The sequence below is a fragment of the Choloepus didactylus genome, chromosome 2 (assembly GCF_015220235.1).
Source record: "Choloepus didactylus isolate mChoDid1 chromosome 2, mChoDid1.pri, whole genome shotgun sequence".
NCBI classification, from domain to species: Eukaryota; Metazoa; Chordata; class Mammalia; order Pilosa; family Megalonychidae; genus Choloepus; species Choloepus didactylus.
Genome location: NC_051308.1, coordinates 230,455,137 through 230,474,738, shown reverse-complemented (window position 1 = coordinate 230,474,738; position 19,602 = coordinate 230,455,137). Strand labels below are relative to the sequence as shown.

Sequence of the window (19,602 nt, the reverse complement as noted above, 5' to 3'; positions counted from 1 at the left end):
CAGAGCCCACCTCCCGGGTCACTGGACGGGCTCTAAAGAGACAGCGGACAGTGCCTGGTGCTTCCCAGGGCACCCAGTAAGTGGTGACTGGTGTCTTCCTCCTGCAGCTCAGGGAGATGGCAGAGAAAAACTGGCGAGAAGGAGTAGGTCTAGGACCATTTTCCTTGGCTATTTCGAGCCCCCAGAGCAGAGGCCGTGAGTGGGCAGACCCTTCAGGAATGTTCTTGGAGTTCAGAGTAGCCCCGGGGAGGCTGAGGTTGTATGGGGTGGAGGGGGAGGGCAGGCCTTGGGAGGTGCCAGGGTCTTGGGGCAGAACTCAGGGACTCAAGGACAGCAGGAGGGGAAATCCCTGCAGCTGTGGAAAAACAAGGACTTCAGGGCTCCTGGGGAGCAGGGGCGGGGAGGTGGAGCAGGCAGCTGCTGGTAAGGGACTCTGAGCAGCCAATTTAGAATCAGACGCTGGCCTGAAATCTGGAATTTCTCCTGCCTTCTGGGTGTGATTTTTCGGACTCTAGGCTGGCAAGGGTGTGTTTGCCAAAGGCAGCTGCTGGGAAGGAAGCCGAGGGCTCTGGGCCTGTGAGGTGGAGCACGTGAAGGAACACAGCAACCCTGCTTGGCTCAAAGCAGAACTCGTGGCCCTGAGCTTGGAGGCTGAGGGGTGCAGGGAGGGGCGTCTGAGGCTGGGTTTGAATCCCGGCTCCACCTCTTCTGACTTATGTGACCTCTGGCAAGTTCCTTGAGCATTCTTAGCCTCAGTTTCCCAACCCACAAAAGGTTCAATGATCCCCTCCACACGGCTGTCATGGGGAGCCCATGAGAGATGGAATCAAAAGAGATGGAATCCAAAGCTCCCAGGACCGGGTTATCCTTTAGGCAGGCACAGTGCCTAGGGCCTGTGAGCAAGTTTTAAGGTTAAATTCTGTTAACTCAGAGGAAAAGAATGAATCTGGCAATGATGAATATGTTATATGAATCCAGACTGGGTTATATTTGTCTTTATGCCAATGCAGTCATTAAAATATTATATGTGTGTGTGTGTGTGTGTGTGTGTGTGTGTGTGTATAATTTTTTTTTTTTAAGGAGGAGGAGGACTTTGAAGGCAGAAACACCCAGGATCCACGAAAGCTGTAATGTGGCTCTGAAAGCCCCTGGCACACACTGGGTGCTCATGCTTCATGTGTAAGCACCTGCTGTGAGCCAGACATGTTCTCAGTGTTGAGTTAGGAGGGTGAATCCAGCCCAGCTTCTGCTCTCAATGAGCCAGCAGGGATGACACAGGCAACTACAGCACCATGTGGTACAAGTAGGAACATCGGTTTCCCTTCTGCCTGCCCACCCCTGCCCTGATCACTTCCTTTGTCCAGGATTCTTTTCTCCCTGCCAGGATCTTACATCCTTCACCAAGGGCCATGTCTAGGATATATCAATTTCTGCTCTTCAGTGTGTGCCACCAATTCTCCATTTAAGGCTCTCACCTATTTTTCTGGTTACTTTTAGCCGTTTTCTGTCAAGGGGGCAAGTGTGTTTGGGGCGTTTTGGGGTTAGGTGCTCTGATGCTGGAGAATTTCTCTCCCACCTCTGTTGGGGACAATATCCCCCCGAGTGCCTCCATGGATGCCCCTAGGGACCCCACTGGATCAACTCCCTGAAGTTTTTTTCCTGGTCTTTTCATGCCTGGGTTGCCTGTTCACTGCCCAGCCTGAGGGGGAGCAGCAGAATGGTGATGGGGGTGTGTGCTGGCTGAGAGTCAGGGGGAGGGTATGAATAGGCCATGAGGGCTGTTCTAGTTTGCTAATGCTGCCGGGATGCAAAACACCAGAAATGGATCGGCTTTTACAAAAGGGAGTTTATTTGGTTACACAGTTACAGTCTTAAGGCCATAAAGTGTCCAAGGTAAGTCATCAGCAATCAGGTACCTTCACTGGAGGATGGCCAGTGGCGTCCGGAAAACCTCTGTTAGCTGGGAAGGCATGTGGCTGGCATCTGCTCCAAAGTTCTGGTTTCAAAATGGCTTTCTCCTAGGATGTTCCTCTCTAGGCTGCAGTTCTTCAAAAATGTCACTCTTAGTCGCTCTTGGAGTGTTTGTCCACTCTTAGCTTCTCTGGAGCAAGAGTCTGCTTTCAACGGTTTCTTCAAACTCTCTCTCATCTGCAGCTCCTGTGCTTTCTTCAAAGTGTCCCCCTTGGCTGTGTCAACTTACTCCTTCTGTCTAATCTTACATAGTGCTCCAGTAATTTAATTCAGACCCACCCTAAATGAGAGGGCCAACACCTCCATGGAAATTATCCAATCAGAGACATCACCCACAGTTGGGTGGGGCACATCTCCATGGAAACACTCAAAGAATTACAATCTAATTAACACTGACAGGTCTGCCCACACAAGATTACACCAAAGACAATGGCATTTGGGGAACATAATACATTCAAACTGGCACAGGGGCGTTGGCCTGATAGACACGTCAGGAGATGTGTTTTCTTTTCCAGAACCCCAGAGATGAAGACCCTCCTCATATTGACTTGGTTCTTGGCTTATGGTAAGTACTGGCCCCACAACCTCTGACCTTGTAACCTTCTACCCCATGGGAGTAAGAAGGCAGTGGAAAGGAGACTGGTTTGTAAGGTCATAGAGATTTGAGTGGGAATCTGGGCTCTGCACTGGCTCGCCCTGTAGACAGCAAGTGCCTTTGTTCCCTCACCTGTGATAAAGGAAAATAAAACCCACTGGTGGGGTTGTCACAGGATTCCAGGAGATCATGTATGCCAGGTGTCATGCCAGAGGCTGTGACCTAGGGAGGACACGTGGCTTACAGATGTGGGAGGCAGATTTTTTACTTTGATGCAGGACGAGATAAAGTAAAGTTAAAACAAAACAAAAAGTCAAAGTAAAAAACAAGACCTTTATGTAAATATCCCAGCACCTGATTCTTGGGTCATTCTCTGGTCGGATTCGTCCAGGCTTTGCTGCCAGGCAGGCCTGGAATCCACGGCTGGGTGATCTTTGGGCAAAGCACTTCAGCTCCCAGAGCCTTACCTTCCTCCACAGTCCCCTGGGGATGTAACCAGGACAGTGGAGTGTAGATGTGAGGATATAGTAAGATCCGTGGGTGACTGTGGCTTATCAGATTCCAGTTCTATTGGGGATCACTCTCCAGCTTGGCGTGACATTTAGACCTTCCTCCCCCACCTGCTTGGCTCTTCGCTTCCAATTTCCACCCATGGAGACTGAAGAATTCAGGCACCTATTTTTGGAGGTGAAATACCCAAAGTTGACCTTGGTAGGGATTTGTTTACAATGATGACAGCAGCCCCCACCATCACAGTAGCTTCCAGATGTTCTCTGTACATTCTAACCAATGCTTGCCACGGCCCTGCACATGGGTACCATTGTTTTTATCTGACAGATGAGAAAGCACAGTCAGAGGGAAGTGGAAAGGCCTGTCCAAGGTCCCAGAGCAGGAGAAGGAGAGATGGGATTTGAACCGGGTCTTGGTTTGCGAGAGCTGCTATGAAAAATACCACACAGTGGGTTGACTCAGACAAGAATTTACGTCTCACAGTTTTGGAGGCTAGAAATCCAGTCAAGATATTGGCAGGGCTTGCTTTCTCCAAAGTCTCCTTCTCCAGCAGCCCTCCATCACATGTGATCTCTTTCTCTGTATCAGCTCTTCTGGTTTCTTCCTGAGGCTTTCTCAGACTTCTGGCTTCTAGGTCTTCTGGCTTCTCTTTATAAGGCCTCTGGTAAGAGTCAGTTTGGCTGCACCTAAATAGGATCTTAGAAGATCCCATCCACGTATGAGTCCACACCTTAACTGATACTACATCCCCAAAGAGTCCTGTTTACAGATGGGCCCACAACCACAGGAATATGGATTAAAACTATGAACCTGTCTTGTTGGGATACATGATTTCTATTGGACTGGCTCCAGAACTCATGACCCGTTCCTCTTTCAGTGAGAAACCCTAGCCATGGAATGATAGGGACCCGACTTCACATGCTACAGATTACAAATGGGGCACACACATAGCAGCCCTGCAAGCTAGTGAGGGCAGCATAAACCACCTCACTGCACAGAGAAGCAGCAGAGTGCAGGGGTTTGGTGGGTGGACTTTGGAGACTGACTGCCTGGGAATGAATCCAGGTCTGTGACCTTGAAAACTTGACTCAGCTTTCTGTGCCTCAGTTGCCTCATCTGTAAAATGGAAGTGATAATTAGTAGCAGTAATAGCAGTAGTAGCAGCAGAGCAGTAGTAGTAGTATAGCTTGTAGTATACCTTGTAGGATTAAGTGAATTCAGACATGTGAAGCATGTTGGCCGCACACAAAGTAATGGATCGGTAAGTGTTAGCAGTTGTGGATGAGGACACAGAGGGTTAGGGAGCTGATATAAGGGATTTAAACCAGGACTCGTTATCATTAATATCACTGAACAGATGGTGGGTTTGCCCTACAATGGTCTGGGTAGGTGACAGTGTCTTCTTGAGCTGGCTTAGCCTCTGATGCACTGGGAAATCCTGGACAAGGCAACTTTTCTTCTTTGAGCCTCAGTTTCCTAATTTATAAAATGAGGGAGTTGGTTTCAGCGATCTCTGGGGCTCCCTTTCTACTCTGTTCCTATACCTTTTGTTCAAACGGTACTTCTGGGGGAGACTGGAAGCTGAGAGCACTGGTGCCTGCTTCCTACAGACACTGTGTTAATTACATTTACACTTGACATTTCTTCATCAGTTACTATCTGTTTGCCACTGTGCAAAAAATTTACATACTTTAGCCACTTCTATTTAGCCCTTGAGATAATTCCAAGATGTAGGTGATAAGTGTAGGACTCCATTTTCCAGATGAGGAAACTGAGGCTCCGAGAGATTAAGTGATCTGTCCAATACCATATTGTGAATCAGTGGCAGAGCCAGTATTCGAACCCAGGTGTGCTCATTTTCTAAGTCCAGACTCTTAATCACTCCTCTAAACTTCTTCTGCTCACTTCCTTGTCCCTTTCCCACTAAATGGAAGAATAACAAAGAGGCATATGGGTCCCTCTAAGCCCCAGGGCTAGGAAAAGGGCAGGAACCGTGCTGGGAACGTGGGCCTGGAGCAGGGGTGTCAGGGTCTCACGTGGGGCCACGGGCTGTCTTTCAGGTGTGCCCACTGTGCCAGGGGGCTTGATAGAACTGAAGTCAATGATCGAGAAGGTGACTGGAAAGACTGCCTTGACCAACTATGGCTTTTATGGCTGCTATTGTGGCTGGGGCGGCGAAGGGACCCCCAAGGATGCCACTGACAGGTGAGTTGATTATCAGAATTGCCCTTTATGCCGCAGGCTCTGCACCCACATTATCTCATTTAATTTCGTGTCCATTCTGCAAGATGAGTATTAAAGCACCATTTTATAGATAAAACTAAATCTCAGAGCAGTTAACTGATTGTACTATTCATCAAGTAACTCCCGAAATAATCCCATCATCTCAGTGGCCTAATGTATCAGTTATCTATGGCTGCATCACAAACCACTCCAAGCAAAGTGACTTAAAACAACAGCAGTCGTTTGTTTTGTGTATGAGTCTGCCATTTGGGCAGGGCTTGGTGGGATGGTTTGTCTCTGCTTCAAGCAGCTTCAGCTTGAGCAGCTCAACTGGGGCTGGATTATCTACTTTCAAGATGGCTCACTCAATGATTGGCAAGTTGTTGCTGTCTGCTCGCTGGGGGCTCATCTGAGGCTGTGGTCGGGGAGCCTTGGTTCCTCTCACTTAAGCCTCTCCAAGCCTGTTTGGATTTCACAGAATGATGACTTTGGGTTCTAAGAGCGAGTGCCCCAAGACCACGTGACAAGAGTATAGCATTTTTATGATCTTGCCTCAGAAATTCCATGGTGTCACTTCAACCATGCCCTGTCGAGGGGCTTTGAGGGGACATAGATTCTATCTCTTGATTGGGGAGTGGCAAAGTTCTAGAAGAACATGTGAAATGAGAGATACTGTTTTTTGGAAAATGCAATCTTTGGGGTTATCAATTCTGATACTGCTATGTGGGTATACTGGAATAGAACAATTTAGTAGATGGATGGCAGATGGTGAAAGCCAGGTTTCTCACTGTTGGAGTGGGAGTTTACTGATAAGTAAGGGGAGGAAGCTAGAATGATCCATGTGGTAATGGATTAGAGTTGGAGACATCACTATGAACTCATGTTTAGCTTAACATAGATTCAGATGTATGTATAACTATGTATGCATACAGTGGTTATTATAAGCACATATTTTTTGCTCTGTCAGCTGATAGGGCCTAAAAGAAATGACATCCCAGAAGCAAGGAGCACACTTAGGGCCCAGATATGATATATAATCCCATTCTCCAATAAAAGGAACCAGGGCTCCTTGGAGAAATGGCTGATTCTAAGACTGGGGCAGGAAATATGCAAGATGAACGTGGAGCATCCGGTAGTGCCAGAAGGTAAGGAAATGCTACAACAAACAAATGAGCAAAACCCTGCCTTGATGGGGATATGTCAGAGGAGCACAGGAGCCAATTGAATGAGCTCCTTATGACCAAAGCTGGAACAATTTGAGCAACAAAACAAAATGGTATTACAATATAGGCCAAAGTACAAAAATAAATATCCAAGATCCCATACAGATATAAATAACTGACTGAATAAGCTAATAAATGAGGGAGAAAAGACAAATATGCCATGCAGAAGAATTCTAAATAGTTTATGTAGATACTCTACCCTCAAGGAAGGGGAGCATAACTCCCCATCTTTTTAGGTGTGGTTGTGAATGGCGACTTCCTTCCAAAGTGCATGGTAGGGAAAAGGGGAGAAAGAGTCATGGAGAAACCTGAAAAACACTACCTCAGCCAGGTGATCAAGGTCAATATCAGCAGTTATAAATAGTGCTGATAGTGTTGATATGAAGTAATGGAAATGGCACTTCACCTCTGTGATCTTCCTCCCAATAATCCTTGACTCCATTATGGATGGAGGAAAACACCAGACAAACTACAATAGTGGGGCATCTACAAAATACCTGGCCAGTATTCCTCAAAATTGTTGAGGTCATCAAAAGAAGGACTTGCTGCTTTCATTTCCTAGTTGCTAAAACAAATATCACACGACGGGTTGGCTTAACAACAGGAATTGATTGGCTCCCAGTTTCAGAGGCTAGATGGCTTGCTTCCTCCCAGGGTTGGTATCTTCTGGGTGGCTGGCAATCTTCAAGGTTCCTTGGCTTTTCTGTCACATGGCAGCTTCTTCTTTCTCTTCTGGGTTCCATTGACTTCCAGCTTCCGGCTGCTCCCCATGGCTTCTCCTTCTGTGTCCAATTTCCTTTGCTTATAAGGACTTTAGCCATTTTGGATCAAGGGTCACCCTCCTTCAGTTTTGGCACACCTAGACTAATAAAATTTTCAAAGTTCCTCTTTACAAATGGGTTCACACCCACAGGTCCAGGCGTTGGGACCTGTTCTAGTTTGCTAATGCTGCGGAATGCAAAACACCAGAGACGGATTGGCTTTTATAAAAAGGGGGTTTATTTGGCTACACAGTTACAGTCTTAAGGCCATAAAGTGTCCAAGGTAACACATCAGTAATCGGGTACCTTCACTGGAGGATGGCCAATGGCGTCTGGAAAACCTCTGTTAGCTGGGAAGGCACACGGCTGGCGTCTGCTCCAAAGTTCTGGTTTCAGAATGGCTTTCTCCCAGGACGTTCCTCTCTAGCAAGCTTGCTCCTCCTCCAAACGTCAGTCACAGCTGCACTCCATCCAGTCTCTTAGAGTCAGCATGTTTATATGGCTCCCCAGATCAAGGCCCACCCTGAATGGGCAGGGTCACTCCTCCATAGGAGTATCCCACCAGAGTCACCACCCACAGCTGGGTGGGGCACATTCCAAGCAAATCTAATCAGCATCAAAAGTCTGTCCCACAAGACTACATCAAAGATAATGGCGTCTGGGGGACAAAATGCATTCAAACCGGCACATTCCACCCCCTGGACCCCAAAATGACATTATCTTTCCAAGTACAAAATACATTCATTCCATCACAATATCACAAAAACTTAAATCATTTCAGAACCAAAAGTTAAGTACAAGATCCTATCAAAATCAATTATAGGCGTGGTCAGCCCTAAGGCATAATTCTCCTTTAGCTTTGGATCTGTGGACTTAGAACAAGTTATATGCTTCCAATATACAAAGGAGGGACATTCATAGGATAAACATTCCCATTGCCATAAGGAGAAAGAGTAAGGAAAACAGGTTTAACAGGACCAAAACAGTTCCTAAAACCTACAGGACAAACTCCATTAGATTTCAAAATCTGAGAGTCACTTACAGAACAACGTTGCATCCGTGGGGCTTGAGAGAGCGGGAGTCTAACCCTTCCTAAGTGCCTTTGTGGCAGCCCTTTTCTCTCCAAATGCTTGGGTGAGTGCTCCAACATTTCCACACATTGGGGAGACCACCTTCTCGGCCCACCCTCCTCAAACATCAGGGCAGCTCCCGGATTCCCTTCCATCTCTGGGGCACACGCTCAACCCCTTCAGAACAGTGTGGTGGCAGCCAGGCTCTCCCCAATTCCCTGGGAATGTGCTCCACCCTGTTTGGGACCTTGGGTGTCAAAACTCTTCCAGAGCATCGAGGTGGAATGCCCACCCTCAACCTCCGGGGCAAACTCACCCTTTCCATATTTGTGGGCTGCTCCGCTCTCCCAGCCTGAGACCTCTTGACTCCAGACCTCAACCTCCATGGCTCTGTCTTTGAAGAAACTTTTCCTTCAGTTTGTTCCTTGTCTCTCTCCTCCAGTCCCAACTGGCAGCGGCTCTGTCTGTAAAGATCTTGCAAAAATTCTGTTGGCTTCACATGAAGCATGCAGGGGTCAAAGCCATCAGGCAACAGGAGTTACCACAAATCCTTTCTGGATAATTCCATCTCCAATCTTGGCTTGTACTGAAATGGTGGCTGGGTTCCATGTTTGGTTACATCCTCACGTTGGGCTGTAGCTTCTGGGATTCCACACCCTGGAAGCTCGTAGTTTTCCAAGCCATCAGCTTCTGGTTTCTTTGAACCCAAGAGTTCAGTTCTAAATTTATCTCTCTCTGCTCGCATTTTACTATAAGCTGCAAGGAGAAGCCAGGATACATCCTCCACACGTAGTCTGGAGATCTCCTCAGCTAAGTATTCCAGGTTGTTGCTTTCAAATTCTTCCTTCCATCTGACACCAGGACTCAATTTTGCCAAATTCTGTGCCACTGTAAAACAAGAATCACCTTTCTTCCAGTTTACAACAACATATTCATCATTTCTGTTCAAGGCCTCATCAGAAGTATCTTTAGAGTCCATATTTCCACAAACAGTCTCTTCAAAGCAGTTTTGGCCTTTTCTATCAAGCTCCTCACAACTCTTCCAGAAACTCCCCATTATCCATTTAAAAAGCTGTTCCAACATGTTTGGTGTTTGCAAAGTCAGCAGCAAAAGCACCCCACTTCTCTGGTACCAAAATCTGTTCTAGTTTGCTAATGCTGCAGAATACAAAACACCAGAGATGGATTGGCTTTTATAAAAAGGGGGTTTATTTGGTTACACAGTTACAGTCTTAAGGCCATAAAGTGTCCAAGGTAACACATCAGTAATCGGGTACCTTCACCGGAGGATGGCCAATGGTGTCTGGAAAACCTCTGTTAGCTGGGAAGGCACGTGGCTGGCGTCTGCTCCAAAGTTCTGGTTTCAGAATGGCTTTCTCCCAGGACATTCCTCTCTAGCAAGCTTGCTCCTCCTCAAAACGTCACTCACAGCTGCACTCCGTCCAGTCTCTTTGAGTCAGCACGTTTATATGGCTCCCCAGATCAAGGCCCACCTTGAATGGGCAGGGCCACGCCTTCATGGGACTATCCCACCAGAGTCACCACCCACAGCTGGGTGGGGCACATTCCAAGCAAATCTAATCAGCACCAAAAGTCTGTCCCACAAGACTACATCAAAGATAATGGCGTTTGGGGGACAAAATGCATTCAAACCGGCACAGGACCCAAACATGCCTTTTGAGGGGGACATGATTCAATCCCGAACAACTGCCATGGCCAAGAGGAGCCTAAAGAGACCTGGCAATTAAATGTAACGTGGTATCTTGGATGTGATCCTGGAACAGAAAAGAACATTAGGTAAAAATGAGGGAAATCTAAATAAACTATGGCCTTTAATAATAATGTATAAATACTGGTTCATTAGTTATAACAAATGTATCATGCTGATAAAAGACATTAATAATAGGGGAAACTGGGTAGAGGGTATATGTAAAGATATGTAGAATCTTTTCAATTTTTCTGTAAGTTAAATTTTTTTTTAAAAAGGAAGAAAAAGCAATCTGCCCCCCACCTAACATAATGGAAGTCTATTATTTGATCACCTAACATTTCAGTGTGAATCACATGGTGATTCAGGGACCCAAGTTCCTTTTTTCTTGTAGCTCTGCCATCCCTTATGGCTTCAGAGTCCTCTGCTGCATCAGCTCCAACAACTTGAAAGATGGAGGAAGAGAGAGAGGGAGGATAGTGCGAGAGGTTCTTATGGATGGGCCTGAAAGTGGTGTACATCACTTGTGCCCACACCCCATTGGCCAGAACCTAGTCACATGGCCATACCTACCTGCAAGGGAGGCTGGGAAATGTGGTCTAGCTGTGAGTCCAGGAGGAAAAGGTGGGCTGGGGAGCTGCTACGCAGTGGCAGCCCTAGCGGAAGAGAGGGAAGGATGCAGCCATATTATCAGATTCTTTGTCTGCCAGACCACACCCACCAGGGTGGCCTCTGCTAAGGTGGCGTGGTTGAGTTTTTGCTCCTGTTAAGGACAAAAAGGGTGCCCCTTGCACTCAGGAGCTAAGTCTCTTCATTGGCAGGTGCTGTTGGGTGCACGACCACTGCTATGGGCGGCTGGAGGAGGAAGGCTGCAACATCCGGACCCAGTCATACAGATACAGATTTGCACAGGGCTGGGTCACCTGTGGTAAGGCTCAGGTCTCCCCTGGTTCTGAGTTCAGCTGCCCCTGGAGGTCAGACATCCTATATCTTGGGAGACAGGGATTGGTGTGGAGGGGCAGGATTATTACAGCTATATCAGACCCTCCAGGGGAAGGGCACAGACACCATCTTAGAACCGACGTTTTCTAGGTGCCTATTTCATTTTACTTAATTCCCGCAAACACCCTAATGAGTAGGTTTAGTCTCTCCATTTTACAGATTAGTAAACTGAGGCTCAAAGGCTTGCCAGTGCACACAGCTAAAGTTGGGATTTAAATTCAGATCCACTTGAGTTCAAAGCCAGGTCTGGGGATGGTATCTTCTCTTTGAGAATTGGGGACCATCTCTACCATCAGACTGGGAGCTCCCAAGCTAGAGAATGTGTGTCCTCTACCAGACTGGGAGCTCCCTGAGGACAGGAGCAGTGTCTCCCTGGACTGAAACCTTACCCTGTGCAGCCATTGTGCCTCTTCCATCAGATGTGTTCCCCCAGTTTAGGAACTGTGCCTCCCCCATCAGACCGAGAGCCTCCTCAGAGCAGGAAGCAGACCAAGGAAGCAAGCCTGGGGTGTAGAGGTCAGCAGAGCTTGCCCTCCCCATCCTCATTCTGCATTTGGTGTCCTCTTTGCAGAGCCCGGGTCCTACTGCCAGGTGCAGCTCTGTGCCTGCGACCAGAAGTTAGTCTACTGCCTCCGGAGAAACCTTTGGAGCTACAACCCCAGATACCAATACTTTCCCAACATCTTCTGCTTCTAGCAGCCCTCAGTGAGCTCCTCCCAGGCCAAGTCTGCTCTCTTCTCTGATAACACCGATTTCACCAACTCCGCTGGCTTCCCTAGAGAGGCTCCCAGTTCCAGGACTTATACTTTCTCCATAGTCCATGTGCCAGCTTGTATATATTGTGTCCCCCAAACGCCATTATCTTTGATGTAATCTTGTGTGGGCGGACCTATTGGTGTTGATTAGATTGTAATTCTTTGAGTGTTTCCATGGAATGTGCCCCACTCAACTGTGGGTGATAACTCTGATGAGATAATTTCCATGGAGGTGTGGCTCCACCCATTCAGGGTGGGCCTTGATCAGTGGAGCCATATAAATGAGCTGACAAACAGAAGGAACTCAGTGCAGTTGAGAGTGAACTTTTGAAGAGGAGCCACAGCCAAGAGGGACACTTTGAAGAAAGCACAGGAGCTGCAGATGAGAGACAGTTTGAAGACGGTCGTTGAAAGCAGACTCTTGCTCCAGAGAAGCTGAGAGAGGACATATATCTCAAGTGCAACTAAGAGTGACATTTTTGAGGAACTGCAACCTAGAGAGGAACGACCTGGGAGAAAGCCATTTTGAAACCAGAACTTTGGAGCAGATGCCAGGCACATGCTTTCCCAGCTAACAGAGGTTTTCTGGACATCATTGGCCATCCTCCAGTGAAGGTACTCGATTGTTGATGTGTTACCTTGGACACTTTATGGCCTTAAGACTGTAACCCCCTCTATAAAAGCCAGTCCATTTCTGGTGTTTTGCATTCTGGCAGCATTAGCAAACTAGAACAGTCCACTTCACCCTCCAGGGAGACCCAGGAGGATGACTCTTGTCCTAGCATTTGGCAAGACCAGGGTCCCTGGGCCTCACCTGAGAGCACCCCCTCTGGTGCTGGGGGCTCTCCCCCAACCTCCCTGCCAGCGGGGTCTCTTCTCGTCTGAAGCCAGTGCCCCTTGTCCAGCAGACTTTCCTGGGCCACATTGACTTTCCAGTTTCTGCAGTCAGATTATCACCAGCACCACTCCCTCCCACCCCAGGGAATTTTTACCAAATTGACTCCATATAGATAATAAATAAAATTCATTCTCAAGGCTCGTAAAAACCCCGCAGGCATTTTCCTTTGCTGTGGGAGATCGCCAGTGCCTTTCTCTTTCCATTAGTGCACTGAATTCAAAGTTTAACTGCGTTCCCCCAGAGACAGAGGTGCAGATTGGTAAACAGGTTTTCCAGGAGGAGCTGCAAGTCTTCTCTTGGGTTCATATTCTTAAAACTTGGCATCTTCTCTAGCTGTGCACTGGGTCTCATGCCTCCTTGAGGGAGCAGGGCATTGAGGTCAGTTGGGATTCACAGGCCAGAGGGGGCTGCATTCAAATCCCAGCCCTGCCATTCACCAGCTGCCTGGTCTCAAGCCCATAACCAAGTCTCCTTGGGTTTTAGTTTCTTTAAATGGAAAATAAGAATCCTGAAGCCCACCTAGACACTGACACAGAGGATGATGAGGTTCTGGGATTTCACAGAGCAGGGATTTTTCATTTTATCAAATTAGGGTTCAGCTATGGGGATTATTTGTACTAAGTAAGAACATTTAAAAACCCAACTCTATCAATTCATAAAAGAAAGGGCTTTCTATTACCAAGACTGCAGGGAAAATATATATATATTCCAAATAAAGAAGAGGCCTTTCTGAGAAAGGACCTTAGCCTTCCTTATGCTGACATACCCCAAAATAGCCACATAATAAATGGGTGCTGTATATAAAACCCTCCAGTGCTGAAAATTTTTCTCAAAAATTTAATTTTGAGATTACACGGAATGTACTAATTTTTTTTTAAAGGAAAGTTTGAAACAGACGTGTGTATACACTTGACAATGCAACAGAGAATAGGGCGCCAATGCCATTCACTCGTGAAATTGTTTTCGTCAAAGCCATTTCCCAAACCCAATTTTAAATGGGCAGGTGGAGGAATCTGGGAGCCTCACGCTTAAGGCCATTTCTTTTAATTTGTGGCACCCAGGTTTTACCTTTCTTCTCGTCAGGGTCAGGTGGCAGGCAGGGTGGTGGCTGGGTGGTGATTCCTCAAAAGGGGGCTTTGGGGCAGGCCCTTCTCATTGGGCAGCGCAGCTCAGAGCACAGTAACCAGACAGAGGTGGAGAGTCATTTGTGGTCGAGGGCTGCTGCGATGTAATGACAGCAACACCACAGGTTGACATGGGATTGAGTGTGGGAAACAACTGAAAGCAGGAAGGAACCATGGAGAACTTTTATTTCTCAACCAGGAAATTGAGGCCCAGAGAGGTTAGGAGACTTTCCCAAAGTCACATAGCACATCAAGGGCAAAGGTAGGATTAGACCTCAGATCCTGGCTCCAAACCCTGAGCTCCAACCACCATCGCCCAGTTGCCGACTCCAGCACACAAAGGGAGAAAACAGAACTCAGAGCAGTTCAGGGACTCAGGCACACTGGGGGCTCTCAGGAGTATCCCCTGGGTGCCAGCCAAGGGCCCCCTCCACATTAGATGCCAGAGCCCATCCCTGGGTAGTCAGTCTGGCTGGAGCTCTCTGGTCTCCATCCTCAGCAGCGGGGCCCCTACTGCTGTTCTCCATGGCTGCTGCCCTGACCCCACCCTGACTGACATGAACAGCTCTAGAATTCCTGTCCCTGCAGAGTTCCAGGGTAGCATGGTTTCAAGAGATTCGGAAGCAGATATGGAGTAACGGTCATGTTATTTTTACATTGGAGCAGGGCAAGAGATTCTGTTGCAGCTACTGCATGTTGTCCTTATCCGCTGGCTCACCTTGTCGGTGGGGGAAAGCAGCCAGAACTGCAGCAACTCCAGGTCCTCCCAGATCTCCTCTTCTGCTTCTCTTACTGCAGAGCCAGGTGCATGTTTAGCTCCCAGATGAAAGGCACCGGCTTCTCCTGGAGCCGCCCCATCATCTAAGCTAGAGGCTTGGAGGTGGCAGGCAGCCGAGGGGGTTTCTGGCCTTCTAGCCTGTCCCCATGGGTTCCCCCTGTCCTTGCAGTTCCAGCTTGTCCTTGCTTCCCACCTCAGGACCGCCTGCCTTGCTGACGTCAGGCTACAGCACTAGCATTAGATGAAACAGCCTCCTGTAGATGGTTTAACCAGCTTGCATGATCACATTGTCAGATCCCTACAATAAATCCCTCATTTTATATATAAGGCACCTTCTAGTAGTTCTGCTGCTCTGGTCAATCCCTGGTTGACATGGCAGGCTTCCCTGCACCCAGCCACATGCGTGGCACATAGCAGCCGCTCAACAAAGTTTTGTTGAATGAATGAGTGACTGAATGAACAAATGAATGAGATAGTCTCTGCCCTCAAGGAGCCCACAGACCAGAGCAAGGGCCAAAGGAGTGAGAAGTCAGCAGAAAATACAGCCATTGTAGGATTTTCACCTCTTTAGTGGGATGTCTGGAAAGAGCAGAGCCTCACCCTCAGGCCTCCTGGTCCCGGTTGCTCCCAGGTCTGGGCCTGTGCTGGGTGCAGGGATGGGTGCAGCATTGGACTGCTGAGCTAGGTGGTGTCCTCAGAGCGGCTGGGGGCGGTCAACTCAGTGTGCTAATGTCCAGCAGGGGGCATGGCCTTCCGGCATATCTTGCTCCTGAGAAGGAGGTGCCAACCCCTGGAGGAGGGGAGGTGCTTCTGCAGGTGCAAGGCCAGCTTCTGGTCAAGTGCAGGTCTGGTCCTGGCACTTGTTCCCAAGACCTGCCAGGCAGAGAAGGAAACCGGGGTTCTCACCTCTGGTCAGCCAATGAGAGAGGCATCCCATCCCCACCTCCATGCAGGTGGCGGTATGCTCCCTTGGGAATCTTGGAAATCCTGCTACCTCCTACAAGCCTCACAGGACAGTGTTAGGATTCCCTTTCCTGCTGTATTTAGAAAGCCCACGATTATACACTGTGTCTTCACCGGCAGGAGTCTGCTATTACCAGGGGTCCTCTATCCATGTTTTCTTTCATGAGCTCCAGTTGCATACTCCCTTCCTCTAAGGCCTTCAGTGGCTCCCCATTGCTAAGGTCCTCACCCTGAGAGGGTGGCTTCACCGACTTTCCAGTTTGTTCTTCCAATTATTCCCTACCTCGCAAAATCTCAACTCCCCTGGTCTTGCCCTGTGCTTTCCCACTTCCCTGCCTTTGCTCATGCTGTTTCTTCCCCTCTGGGATGTTCTCCCTCCATCTCTGCCTGTGAACTGTATATGTTTTACTATTATAGATAATAGTAAAATCTACCATTTATTGATCGCCAACCATGTGTCAGAGACTGTCATACAGGTTATCTTATTCAATTTTCCCAATAACCCAACAGGTAAGTGCTGTTGTTCCATTTAACGGGTGAGTAAACTGAGGCCACGTGTGCCTTGGAGAATGGCAGCGCAGGAGTTTGACCCTGGCTCTGTGCAAACGTAAAGCCTTGGCTGCCCAGGGCACCTAGGCCGTTCTGCTCTCGGCTCTGCCTGCAATGCTTGGCACAGGGCCTGGCACAGTGTCAGCTTCCGGGAGATGCCCACTGAGTTCAACCCGTGGTCTCCGCTGCATTTGCCTCCTTCAGTGCTGCCTTAGATATAAACTCCCAGATGCCAGGGGTTCTCAGGAACCACACCCAGGAGTCAGAATTGGGAAGTCCAGAGCTGAAAGTCAGAATCAGGAATGCAATACAGAAAACCTGTTTTTTGGGGGGAGCCTGGCCATCGTTACTCCTGCTGGCCAGCACGTTGGCTTGGGGGGATTTTGACTGTGGTGGTAATGAGAGGCAGTGTGGGGCTTCAAGAGCCTTCTGAATCCCCAAAAGGCCCAGCATTAGATTTTGTTTATTTGTATCATTCAAATACCTCACACAGCCTCGTCTCAGTTGACTGAATTTTGGGTTAACTAGAAGTAATGGGAACTAGAAACCCTAGTTCTAGTCTTGACTTTTCCTGTGAATGAGTGACCTTGGGCTAACCCCTTTCTATTCCTGAATATTAGTTTCTCCATTATTACAAAAACAGGCTTGATTAATTTTTTTAAAAAACTGCAGGCCCAGTCCATTAATGAATCATGAAATCAGTTTAGAGGCAAGTCACATCCAGTGTGAGTGTGTGTGTGTGGGCACGCATGTGTGACTATCTCAAAGTAGCAAAGTACTGTTTCAACAAATTGTGTTTCTATTATGGTTGTGTATGTGTGAGTTGTCTGAGTACAGATGTAAATATTATCACATTCTGTGGGTTCCCATCAAAAGGGTTTGAGAAGCCCTCATCTACATGACCTCTCAGAGCCTTTCTGGCATCTAAGTGGCATCCATGTTTTTGCCTTAATTATGCAAAACCCCAAAGGCTTTTCTGGGACTCGGCAGGGGACCCCTTGCCCTTCACTGCGTACACTGATCAGAACTGGGCTTTTGGCCTCAGACCTCTCAGCCTAGATGCCCAATAATCACCCAGCTCAGGAACCAGACCTGGCCGCAGATATTTGGCTTCTCATTGGGAAACAGAGATCCAAGCCACTGAGTTCACATCATGGGGAGCTAGCATTGCAAGGGCTTTGGAATCAGACTGGGGTCAAATCCAGGCCCTGCATAATCCTCATCATGTGATATTATGCTTGTGATTTCAACTCTCTATGCCTCATTTCACCAGCTGTCAAATGAGCTAATAACACCTTCCTCTCTAGGCTGTTGGGAGTATTGGATGAGATGCCATCCATAAAGCACCCACTGCAGTGCCTGCCACTTGGTAGGTGCTGAATAAATGTCACCCATCATGGGAAAGGACCATAAAACCCAGGCCCGAGTGTTTGACCTCAATAGGCTGGGCCTTAACACCAGCCCTCAGGGACAAAACAGATCTCTGGGGTGGAAGGAGGCCCTTCTCCCTTCTTCTCTGGTGTCGTGAAGCCTTTACCACATTGGATATGGCCGTCAGTGATGTGGTAACTGTAGTGGTGCCATTTGGGGGAGCACTAGTGAGCTTTCACGGAGTAGCAGCGCCTGTGGGGAGACCCACGCTGGGCTGAGGTGACACGTTTCCACCTGCCTGAGTTTTGCCTGTGCTGTACCCTGTGCCTGAATCCCTGTCCCCCTAACTCCACTGGCAAAACCCTTCCCATCGCCAAGGCCCAGCTCCAGTGCTCCCTCCCTGTGGTCTTCCCCAGCTACTCCAGCAGGGGTCACCATTCCCTCTTCTGGACGCCACCACGTCCCGTCCTTTTGTCCTCTCCTAACACCTACCACTGTTCAGCTCGTTAACACACATTTACTGAGCACCTACCTTGTGCGAGCCTGGGCTGGGCACCAGGGACACGGAGATTAAACAACAACCACAATAAAATACCAGTCCTGCGCTCAACAAGCTCAGTCTGGGGAAGGAGACAGACCACACTAGACAAGGACACTACAGTGCGAAGGGAATGGTGTGCTGGGCGAAGGGTTTCTGACTTGAACCAAGAGCAGGTCTGAACAGGACGGCGGGGCGCTAGCGGGGTGCCCCTCCCCAAGGACCCTCTTGGGATCTGCCATGGACCACTTGATCTCATCTCCACCAAAGCAAGCTGCATGTGGAGGTAGGAACCAATTCACAGACAGGTCCTGAAGAGGTCATTTCCCCGTCCCCAGTACAGGGGGCTGTGACTCCCACACAGAGCACACAACTTCCCAGTGTCTTGGTACAGCCTAGACTGGAGTAGAAAGGGTTAAGAATTTAGGCCTTGCAGAGAGGAGGATTCTCTGCAAGATTGGAACTTGCTGAATTCGAAGGCTGCTCTAGGGACTGCCCGGTGGAGGGCTGCTCCAGAATGACCTGCTTTTAAAAATACAGACCCCCAGGTTGAATGAGAACTTCTGGGGTGGGGCCTGGAAATCTGTATCTTGAAACAAGCTCCCCAGGTGATGCAGATGGCAGTCAGGTGTAGAGACTGACACTGAGGAGAGAGACAGGTCCTTGGGGGGCTGAGTCCTTTATTAGGGCTTTGTTATTCCACAGCTTACCTGATACCCGACACCCACAGCGACGGGGAAACTGAGGTCCTGGAATCAATTGTGCACATTTCTAAATTTGTGACTGGGCCCCCAGGGGTAAAGGGGGTAAGCGGCATGACTTTCTCTTTTATAATAATATTTCACCATCATCATCCATCTATTGTATGTAAATTTGTAAAATGTCTCCCATAATTAAAAATCTTATTTAAAATGATTTTCATCTTTTCTTGAAATGTGTTGCTTGCCTCTCTGCCTTCTTAAACCGAGTATGCTCCCGGTAACTTCTGTTACCCTTCCCCGGATGATGCAGGGCCATCGAGTGGACGTGACCATGGGCCTCCTGAGGTGTCAGTGGCCTTTGGCCCCTGTGCTGGCTGCCCCCCACCTTCCACTACAGCAGCCCCATCCCTGGCCCAGCAAGGAGCTGGGGTGACAGCAAGATGACTCTTAAAAGTAAGAAAAGTCACATCTAAAATTCGCCTATCTATCATGTCTCCCGAACCGTAGATTCCGGAAATTGAAAAACAACTCATTTATCAAGGCCGAGAACCCCTGATTCAGAGAGTCTGTAAATTGCTCAATTGCCATATCAAAAAACTGGAGTCATCAATTCTAAAACTGCTGACTCAGTAAATTTGGAAGGTTGACTAATTGGTTTCCTATAAATCATCCTATAAATCAAAGTAAGCCAGCTGCTGGACGCCGAGATTACTCAGGTTTCAAATAAACTTATTGGTTGTAAACTTTGAACCTGTTATTATCATCCCTGGGTATCTCTTTATCTAGAGAGCTGTACTATCATGTGGCCCATCAAATCAAAGTTCTAATGAGCTCCAGCTTGCAGACCTCCCCTCATCTGGAA

The 19,602-nt window shown here is 48.2% G+C and overlaps 1 protein-coding gene across 1 annotated transcript; it reads left to right on the top strand.

The window, feature by feature from the left end:
* Window positions 1-2,496: 2,496 nt before the first annotated feature.
* PLA2G5 (phospholipase A2 group V) lies at window positions 2,497-11,951 on the top strand. Its single transcript, XM_037818580.1, has 4 exons — window positions 2,497-2,536; window positions 5,137-5,281; window positions 10,883-10,989; window positions 11,635-11,951. Exons 1-4 carry the CDS (start codon window positions 2,497-2,499, stop codon window positions 11,757-11,759), a joined length of 417 nt encoding a protein of 138 aa, XP_037674508.1. The 3' UTR covers window positions 11,760-11,951.
* Window positions 11,952-19,602: the final 7,651 nt, after the last annotated feature.

Excerpts from the sequence above, each read along its gene's own strand:
- PLA2G5 (XM_037818580.1), top strand. The coding sequence starts at position 2,497 with ATGAAGACCCTCCTCATATTGACTTGGTTCTTGGCTTATG. Across the intron at positions 2,537-5,136 it reads GACTTGGTTCTTGGCTTATG|GTGTGCCCACTGTGCCAGGG; the intron begins GTAAGTACTGGC and ends GCTGTCTTTCAG. Across the intron at positions 5,282-10,882 it reads CCCAAGGATGCCACTGACAG|GTGCTGTTGGGTGCACGACC; the intron begins GTGAGTTGATTA and ends CTTCATTGGCAG.